The sequence below is a fragment of the Oryza brachyantha genome, chromosome 9 (genome assembly GCF_000231095.2).
Source record: "Oryza brachyantha chromosome 9, ObraRS2, whole genome shotgun sequence".
NCBI classification, from domain to species: domain Eukaryota; kingdom Viridiplantae; phylum Streptophyta; class Magnoliopsida; order Poales; family Poaceae; genus Oryza; species Oryza brachyantha.
Genome location: NC_023171.2, coordinates 890,876 through 901,450, shown reverse-complemented (window position 1 = coordinate 901,450; position 10,575 = coordinate 890,876). Strand labels below are relative to the sequence as shown.

The 10,575-nt window shown below is 47.4% G+C and overlaps 1 protein-coding gene across 1 annotated transcript; it reads right to left on the bottom strand.

Annotated features, from left to right (window-relative positions):
* Nucleotides 1–2,778, bottom strand: LOC102717371 (probable LRR receptor-like serine/threonine-protein kinase At4g37250). Its single transcript, XM_040527586.1, has 2 exons — nucleotides 977–2,778; nucleotides 1–904 (listed from the first exon to the last, which is right to left on the bottom strand). The coding sequence occupies exons 1-2, from the start codon at nucleotides 2,688–2,690 to the stop codon at nucleotides 225–227; spliced, it is 2,394 nt and encodes a 797-aa protein (XP_040383520.1). The 5' UTR covers nucleotides 2,691–2,778; the 3' UTR covers nucleotides 1–224.
* Nucleotides 2,779–10,575: the final 7,797 nt, after the last annotated feature.

The following is a 10,575-nucleotide window of genomic DNA, read 5'->3' as shown; positions in this document are numbered from 1 at the left end:
ATGGAAATTAATGATCATATTAACAGGCAAAGATAATTAATCAATCTGATGGTATGAACAAAACACACCAATTTCCTTTCCTTTGAGAAAGAAATCGGACTGAAAAATCATGGCAAAACCATCGAACAGCAAACTAGTACATGCATGCATGGTACAAGCATCAAGAAGGAAGTGACGAGACTCGAACAAGTTTGGGACATGGAGAAGAACGGCGTGCGTGTGCGTCACTGAGCTGACGCCGCCGACGGCGACGGTATCCTGTCCATTGCCGCCGCCACCTCCTTCATGGACGGCCTCTTGTGCGGCGCCGTGGCGCAGCACGCGAACCCCAGCCGGAGGCAGCTCGCCAGCGCCTCCTCCCTTCCGGTCATCTCCCCGCGCAGCGCCGCGTCGGCCAGCCGGAACACCTGCTGCCCGTTCTCCTCCGCCGCCGCCGCGGAGCTCCATTGGCAGAGCTCCAGGCTCGTCAGCGCGCGCCCGGCGACCAGCTCGAGCAGCACCATGCCGAAGGAGTAGACGTCCCACTTGGTGTTCGCCTTCTGGTTCTTTACGCCCTCCGGCGCCTGGTACTGCGCCGCCGCCTCGCCGGAGCCCGACGGCCCGGCCAGCGGGCTCGTCCCCGGTGGCGGCGACAGGTCCGGGAGGCTCTTCGCCGACCGTTTGCTCCCGAACCGCCCCGCCGCGGCCGCCGCCGGCTTGAGCGCGTCCCCGCCGCGGACGAGGCGGTGGATGCCGAGGTCCGCCACCAGCGGCTCCATGTCGGCGTCGAGCAGGATGTTGGTCGGCCGGACGTTGCCGTGCACGAACTTCTTGTCGTGGAGGAAGGCGAGCCCTCTCGCCACGCCACGCGCGATACGCAGCCGCGCGCTCCAAGTGAGGCTGATCGGCGACGACCCCTGCTTCCCTGCGATCTCGGCAGCGTCAGCAGTGCTCGACGGCGACGGCGACGCTTAATGAGTAGTTAATTGGTGCTTACTCTTGAGGGAGAGGTTGGCGAGGCTGCCATTGGCGGCGAAGTCGTGGATGAGGAGCATCTCGTCGGGGCCCCAGTAGAAGCCGCGGAGGCGGAGGATGTTGCCGTGGCGGAGCCTGGCGATGGCGCGCATCTGGCCGTCGAACTCGCTGAACCGCCTCAAGCCGGCGTCCTCGCTGCCGATCCTTCGCACCGCCAACACGGCGCCGTCGGCCAGCACCGCCTTGTACACGATGCTGCTGCCCGCCGCGCCGAGGATGTACGCCGACGCCTTCAGCAGCGTCTCCATCTCCAGCTCCACGTCTCCGTCCACCGTCACCAGCACCGCGCCGCCGTCCTTGCCCTTCTTGCGTCCTGCCGCCGCCTCGTCCGCCTTCGCCACGACGACGCCCTCCTTGGCGGCGAAGGACGCCGACGACGTGTCTGTCACCTCCTCCGTGCTGTCGCTCTCGTCTCCGGCCTTCTTCCGCAGGCAGCACGACAGGCTCCGGCCGATGCCGTCCGGCGACTCCTCGGCCTCCGGCTTCTTGAACACGACGCCCATCCTCTGCCTCGCCACCTCCTCCTGCTGCCTCTTCTTCCTCATCTGGTACACGTACATGAACACGACCACCAGGACGGCGATGCCGGCCACGTCGCCGGCTGCGATGGCGATGATGGTGGCCATTCTCATCCGCCCCTGCCCTCCTGAAGCCGGGGCTCCGGTGTCATCCCCGGGCAGTGCCTCGGTCGGGTTCTTGGGTATGGCAGCGATGGCCGGCGGCGACCTCGTCGTGCCATTGGGCGGATCCGCGGCGGAGGAAGCGAAGGCGCAGAGGCTGTCGAGCGGCCTTCCGCACAGGTCGGCGTTGCCCGCGAACGCCGTCGGCCTCTGCACGGTGAACGGCGCCAGCGTCGGTATGGCGCCGGTGAGGTTGTTGTAGGACAGGTCGATGCTGACATTGGCCGGCAGGCGCGACGCCAGCTCGGGCGGTATGGCGCCGGAGAGGTGGTTGGACGAGAGGTTGACGTAGCGCAGCATGGCGCCGCCGAAGTCCGGCGGGAGCGTGCCGTTGAGCAGGTTGGAGCTGACGTCGAGCACCTGCAGCGCCGGGAAGCCCCCCGTTGGAAGCGCGCCGGAGAAGAAGTTGTTGGCCAAGGAAACGGCCGTGAGGTTGGGGAGAACGGTGAGGTTCGCCGGGATGGGCCCGGAGAGCGCGTTCCCGGCGAGGTTGAGCGCGCGGAGGCTGCGCAGCTGGCCGACCTGCTCGGGCAGCTCCCCCGTGATGCCATTGCCGGCGAGCGAGAGCACGCGGAGCTCCGGCGCGCGTAGCAGCTCGGCGGGGAGGGTGCCGTTGAGCGCGTTGCCGGAGAGGTCGAGGTGGCGGAGGTGCTCGATGAGGCCAAGCTCCCTGGCAATGGGCCCGACGAGCTGCGCGTTGGGCAGGACGACGCTGACAACCCTCGCCACCTCCGACGACGACGACGACGGGAACGCCATGCAGACGACGCCGTTCCACGCGCAGGGCGTGTCGTCGGCGTAGCCCCATCCGGAAAGCGAGCCGAGCGGGTCAGCCAGGAGGGAGAACTTGAAGGAGAGGAGCAGCACGCCGTCCTGGCTAAGCGCCGCCGCCGCCGGGCGGGTCACCTGGACGCCGACGAGCAGCAGCGACAGCAGCAAGGGGATAGCCATGGACATGATGCAATGGCGTGCATGGACATTGAGATCGGAGGGCATAAGAAGGAAGGAGGGTTTTGGATTGGTTAGGATGAAGATGAATGGAATGGTATTAGCTCACCAAAAACTCTTCTTGCAAAGGTGATGGTGGTTGGTTCTTCTACCCTCTACTCCAGAGTGAGTGAGTGAAGTGGAGCTAGTAGCTATAGAATAGTTTGTAGTAGATCCCTCTCTCTCACTCTCTCTCTCTCTCTATGGCTGTCTGACCAAAGTGTAGTATCAAAAGGGGCCTGTCTGTGCCCTCTTTCTATGGTATCAAAAGGGGTTATGTGGGATGAAAGGGAGTGTTCAATGATGCAAGAATGTGAATGAATGAATGAAATGGATGGATCATCGATCATCACCCTTTAGTGGATATCCATGAATGATTACTACTTGTATCAACAGGAATCTGAGGATGTGCTACTGTGCTGTGGTTGCATTGGCATGGTGATAGATAATTTTGTTTGCCAGCTTTTGGGCCCCTTCATGCAGATGTTTTTGTTTTTGGAGCTGGTGGATGGAGGATTGGGGGTATTGGTTAAAAGGTGCATGCCAGCCTGCTTTCGTTTTTTGGGTTTGGTATACTACTACTACACTTTGGTCCAGTCCATTGGCAAGCGGCAAGCTGGGGTGGACTTTTGAGAAAGAAAAAAAAAAGAATAGGGTTATATTGATGAATCATGAAAAGCGGTAATGCATACATGCATGCACAAAAGTAGCTATTTTGTCCATGAAAAGGCATGGAGCTAGTCGACCTGTGACATATATATATGTTGGGTCCTGTGTTGTGTTGTCACCTGTGTGTACGAGTAGTTTGTTTTACCCTGAACTGAAGCGTCCGTGTTGTATGCATGTGTAGAGCACTGTGCCATAGACTGAAAGCCTGTATATAATTATATACACCGCCCTATATATCACATGAGTCGTGTCCATCAGAGCCAGGGCATGGCTGCACGCAAAATCAAATTAACAACTTGAAAACAATTTCAAAAAATTACTGGGCAAACTATTCTATGGTGAATGTGGCATAAATTTGAGCTGAAAACACCTAGGATGTGGCAAAATTCTGTGGAGAAGATGAGTAGCGTTTTCTTCCGACAACTGTGGAGGTGGCGTCGACGTCGATCGCGCTAGATAGCAGGTTTAATGATTCCCTGGCTAGAAAGCAAGTTGTTGAATGAGACATGGTTGTAATTTTGTGGCAAATGTCATGCTCCTTAAACTATATACATGTCTGGCTACAACTCAAGTGGACCTATACGTGCACTCGCTCGCTACGTGGAATATTACCTCTATTTTAGTATGTAAGATGTTTTAATTCTCTTATACAGGTACTAATTAATGAATCTGAATATATATATATATATATATATAAAACATATACACCGGTTTATAAATGAATCTAGAAAAAACATCTTATAACATGAAAATGAAATGAAGGGAGTAGATTTTTATTGCTACAAATATATAAAGTTTGGGCAACAAAAGGGTATGGGATCAGAGTGAGATGTGGATGGACTCTGCTAAAGAAAGAAAGAGAACGAAGAGTGGAGCAGCGGAGGGCAGAGGCAGGCAGACATGTGAGTCAACAGTGGAGCTGGAGAGGTTTGGGCTGTGTCATTGTCTCAGAGGATGCGATGTGCAGGCTCAGGCTCAGGCTCATTACAAAGGACTAGTCTACTTTGTCTTTGTCCAACCACAAGATGTACGTACTGAAATATATAGTGTTATATCCTTGCAAATGGAGGCAGCCATCCCCGAAAATTTCACGGTATGACCCTCTTAGAAAACTTAGTTGATGAATAGATCGTGTCAATAATTAACTGTACAAATAAGCTGTCATGGCGCTGAATTGTAACATCTCAGCGCCGCAAATTTTAGAGCAGAGTCATGTCCGGCATATGGTGATGCTAAATCACTGGACCTTTGAGGGGCATGAATTTCAGATTGGATATTTGAGGAGCTAGATCCTCTACTTAAGCTAAGTTCTCAGAGTTTCTGAAATAAAAAAATGGCTGCATATATCCGAGTGGATATAGAGGCCGGGTAAAAAATACCCTTCTCTAAAAAAAAATCATTGGACCTTGCTAATGGCATTGGCACCGAGGTATTCGTTGTTTAAAAGTTGGATAGCCTTTCTGTGTAACAAAGTAGGTTGGTGTAGACTAGGGATGGCAACGGGCATATACCCGTCGGGTATCTAAAGAACGTTATCAACTCTGTATAAGTATAATTCTCCACACATGTTCCCGTTAGCGGTCGCAGATATAGATTTTCCTCGTACCCGACCGGGTAAAACAAACTCGACGGGTAGGCCACACCCGAGTACGCCATGGAGGTCACCTGTGAAGCCCTTCTACCTCAAACTTCCAAATTCAAGCATGGAGGCAACATGCGAAAGATTGAGAGGGAGAGATGCTCGTGCAGGAGCGTAGCAGCGCGGCGCCGTGTGCATGAGCAGGTGAGCAGCTGCAAGCGTGAGTCGGCGAGTGGAGCGGCAGTGGTGGCATGCGCTGACTATGGTATCACGCTTCCACGCAGTCCGAACATATACATTTGTTATTGTCTTTCTGTTTGTCTTGCTTGCTAGCTAGCTTTTGTTCTATAGTTCCATCCATCGCTTGCTAGCTTTGTTCATTCTCATCGCTTCTATTCTATACTCGCTTTCCACAAGAACATCCATAAAAGTATGGTATTACGCTTCCATATAGTGCGAACATGTACATTTGTTGTTGTCTTTCTGTTTGTCCCATACATTTACTTCATCCCATTTTAGCTAGTGTTTCTCCCATGCTCACTAGGCCGAACACAAAAAAAGGTCCTATGATCTCCCGCTTAAGGAGTTCACGCTCCGACGATGACAAAGCATACTTGGAAAGATGATGGCTACCATCCCGACCGAGTACTTAACAAGGTATTTAGTAGATAGATTTTTAAGCAATCTACTATTTCGTACATACATTGGATATGTATCTATTGAGTAGACAATATTTTATTCAATTTATCGTATCTTCTTTCATATCATAAATTTAAGAGTAAAGTACACTTTGGCCACACTTTATTATCAAAGTTTTACCTTGGATCTCCCTTATACCCATATTTTCACTTTGGGCCAGGTAAACTTATAGTTTTTATGATTTGGACCACCCTAAAGAAATTTTAGTACACATAAAGTGATGATCTGAAACACATCAATTTTGGCACACAATGAACTAATATGTATGTGCAGTCTATATATTTGCTAAAATGAAGGTTAGACATAGCTAGAGAAGTCCTGAGGTGGTCCAAACCACAACAATATTACATTTACCTAGTCCAAAGTGAAAACATATGTTTAAGGCACTACTATAGGACCGGTTATCTGTGACGGGCCTAAATTTATATTTGTGACGGACAATGGTCTGAACAGTGATGAGTGGTCACTAATGAGAAAAACCTATCATTGACAGGCCAAAGTCCGTCATCAATAGACATTACCAAAGTCCGTCACAAATGGACATTATCTTTAACAGGCCAAAAGTAAAATCCGTCACTGATATGCTCATAGACCATCACGGATGACTCATCTTTGACGGGCTAAAATTACGGCCCGTCACGGATGAGTCATCTGTGACGGGCCATGAGATACGGTCCGTCATGGACTCATCTGTGACGGGCGCTTATTACGGCACTTCAGGGATGGTGAAATACACAACAAAAAAATAATTGATTTATTTTGTGGCCTCACGATGTTGCTTGCTATACCCTCAAAAAAATGAATGAAGCAATTCTCACAACCACCCCCCCACACACACACAAACACACACACACACACACACATATATATATATACATTATTTTAATTTCAACACTAAAATAAAAACTACAGCCAAGTAATTAGTAGTGTACTAAAACTACATTCAATTAGAAGTACACTAAAATAATTTCTACTCCAAGCCGCTGTCAGATCCCCTACTCCCGCCACCGGTCACCCCTGATCCCACCGCCCACTCCCACCTACAGATCCGGGCAAGACAGGGCCCGCATCGCCGCGCACTTGTTGTCGTCGTTGGGGTCAACGTCGCCGCCACCACCCATGTTGTCGTCGTCGCCCACTCGTTGTCGTCGCCGCCCATCGTCGGGGTCGGCACCGCCACGGAGGGGGCAGTCCGAGCGAGGGGGCAACATGCTGGCCGCCACACGCACGCCGTACACTCGAGCTCGGCGCCAAGAGAGGAAGAGAAAGAGAGGGAGAGGAGAGAAGGAGTGAGAGATGAAGAGAACGAGTGAGGAGAAGGAAAATATATCAAGGGGAGGAGGGAGAGAGGAGGGGGAAAGATAAAAATTTTGAAGTGGTGAGGAGAGAAAATTTTCATTGGAAGTCTTTCATGTTATTTTTGACGGGCCATAGTTATAGCCCGTCACGGATGACTCATCCGTGACGGGCACTAATTTTGGCCCTTCACGGATGACTCATCTCATCTTTGACGGGCCATAGTTATAGCCCGTCACGGATGACTCATCCGTGACGGGCCTTTATTTTGGCCCTTCACGGATGAGTATCATCGGTGACGGGCGTTGATTTTAGCCCTTCATGGATAAGTCGTGTTGAGTGTAAATTTTGGCCCGACACAGATGATATGTCATCGGTGACGAGCCAAACTGAATAGAGCCATCTACAACTGGCCTTATCTTGGCCCATCATAGATAAGTGTGGGTGTGACGGGCTGTTAGGTTCCATCACGGATGACCCGTCAAATTTACTAGGTTCCGTAGTAGTGAGGGTTCCAAAGTGAAACTTGGGTAATAAAAGATAGGTATAAGGGAGATCAAAGTGAAACTCCAAATAGCTGGTATCAGTAACAACTTACTCTCCATCTTTTATAATTTACCAGCAACAGTAAATCCCTACTTGGTATAAGGGAGATCCAAAGTAAAACACGAAATCCCTACTGATACCAGCTACTGAGAATGTATAATCTATATAGTTTATAATTTACTTTTTATAATTGAGAATGTATAATTTACCAGCAAACTATTGTATATATGTAAGTGGCATAAATTTGAGTTGAAAACACTTGCTCTCCATCTTTTCCGAAATGTAAGTATTTACAAAAGTTAAATTTTGTGCCACAATATAAGCATTTTTTTACTATTTACAATACTACTTGTCTCATAATCATTTTTTATTTAAAATCATTCTATTTTATCTACATATATCTTTTCTCGTTAACCTTAATCTCTGCTAATTCTTATTAACGTTAACCTATGCTAAACAATATTGAAATAATTATTTTGGAATAAAGGGAACGGTAGGTTGCAAAAAAAAAAAAGTCTAAAAAGAGCAGTAGCGTTTTGTTCCGACAACTTTGGAGGTGTTGTCGACGTCGACCACGTTAGCTAGCTAGCTAGAAGGTTTAATATGAATGTGACATGAAAGCAAGTTGTTGAATGTGACTTGGTTGTAATTTTGTGGGAAATGCTATATATATATATATATATGTATTGCTATGCACCTCAAACTATACATGTCTGGCTAAAACCCCATCGATCGGGCCTAAACGTGCACTTGCTTGTGTTTGTGTTGTTACTGCATGCGTACAAATAGTTGTATTTGTAAGAATGTTCTGCTCTGGCAAAAAAAAAAAAGGGTATGGTAGAATATGAGAAACTAACGTGAATGAAGTCTGCAGAGAAAGTGATCAATGAACTGAAGACAGAGATGAGATTAGAATTCAGAGTGGAGCAGCTAATTAAGCGGAAGGCACAGTACATGCATGTGAGTCAACAGTGGAGCTCATATCATTAAAAAGGACTAGTCTACTAATCTACCTTTGTCTTTTGTCCAACAACACAAGATGTACGTTCGTAGCTACTGAAATATACAGTAGTATATTTTTGCAAATGGAGGCAGCCATCCAACACAAAGAGAGGCAACGACGGACATGCTTGCATCTCTATACTAGATTAATTAGCTTATCACTAGATATATATATATATATAGCTGTTGCAACTGAACTCTAGTGAGTAGATGGATGCAGCTACGTGCCTACGTACCTAGGTGTTGAATAGACGAATCAGAAACAGCATTCACAAAACATGCCAATCATACAAATTCTTCGCTACCTGTTAGGAAATATCGGAGATACTGAAAGAGCATTCTCCATGTAAAACCACCCCGCCAATGTCCTACACCATTTGGCTCGTTTACAGTGCACACAGCTTTAATGAGTGGTCTTATAGTCTAACTAGGATGAATCAGTTTTGCTACCACACACTTCACAATGCACTGTATCCTCGGGTGGGTCCATGGTGCCAGCTTTTTGCTCTCTCATCCTCCATCCACATACACTTTTCTCTCCCCTCCACATCCACCGCACCCTCCTCTTCTCCCCAAATCGCCCTTTCCTCTCCTTCCCTAAACTCTTTCCCTGAACTTCTTCCCTGGACAGATCGGACCTCGACCACGCTGAATCTAGGCGAACATCGGGGAAATGAGCTCGATGGCCTCTAGATCTAGGAGATGGCAAGAATCTCAAAGCCCTTTTAGATCCAGACAATGCTAGGAGATAGCTAGGCTCATCGGTGGCGGGGGAAATAGGCTTGGCGGTGATAGGAAGATTGGCTCGACGATGATGGGGAGATGGGCTTGGTAGCAGAGTCGGTGGCGGCGGGGATGGAACTTGGTGGTGGGAGCAGCGGCATCACATAGGTGGGACTGGACCTGACAAACCAGAGGTGCAGCCTCCCCCAGTACGGACCTGCATCGTCTCCCTACGCTGCTTCTGGGGGATCTTTGCATGTCCTGTAGAAGTTTTGTGTGTTTTGCAAAAGGTGTGCCCCTCCGCCTTCTCTCTCCTCCGCGGCGGATGACGGCAGACGTAATATGGTGAGACCACTCGCCACGTCCGCATACTATGATTGGCTTTATACCCATGCGATTAGTGTCGTTTTTTTTTAAATAGAACATATGAGAAAAGCTATTAGTGTCACTAGCCACTCATCACTTGTGGGTTGATGTCGTTGATTTTTGCGTATCATCCATCTTATTTATTTTTTTGTGTAAACATGTAAAATATAAGTCATGTTTAAAGTACTTTTAGTAATAGATAAAATTATAACAAAATAATTAATAATTATATAATTTTTAATAACATAAATGGTCAAATATAGACCTAAAAATCAATAACGTCAAATAAAAAAAACAGAGGGAGCATTGGATTAAAAAGAATATTACATATCAGTTACAACTTGTATTTATTAATTTCAATTCGAGTTTCAGAACTAAATTGATAAGTACTAAATAGGTGGCCAATGATACACACCTTCATATTATTAACACCGAGCGTCAGAAAAATTAACTTTTGAAAAAGCTAAGACTGAATAATTTATGGTCTAATATTTTTTATTTGACGTCATTTACTTTTTAATCTACGTTTGACCAATTGTCTTATTAAAAATATATATAACTATTATTTATTTTTATAATTTGATTTATTACTAAATAAACTATTTGCACAAAAAATTTAAATAAAATGAACGGTCAAACATTTATTTAAAAGTCAAAAACGGAAATTAAAAAAAACAGACGAAGTACCAACAGCAGTGATAATACTATAGGTATCTTGCCCCGATAGAAAAACCTATACCCCTTGTTTTTCTTCTATCGGGATGTTATTTTTTTACTGCTTGTTCTACAACGTAAAAACATTTTTTTTCTTCCGCGTGCATACAATGAACTAATTGAGGTCGTAAGCCATTTTTCTAGCTCAGATTGGTGGAAGTCCAATGATATTGCTAAAGTAGGCACTCACCCTCGATGTCACGGTACATGGTGTTTTTTTAGGTCCATTTTTTGTTAATGTTTTGGAAAGTAACTATTTATGAAAATTTTAAAAGGTCTAGTTTGTAAAAAAAAATTGAG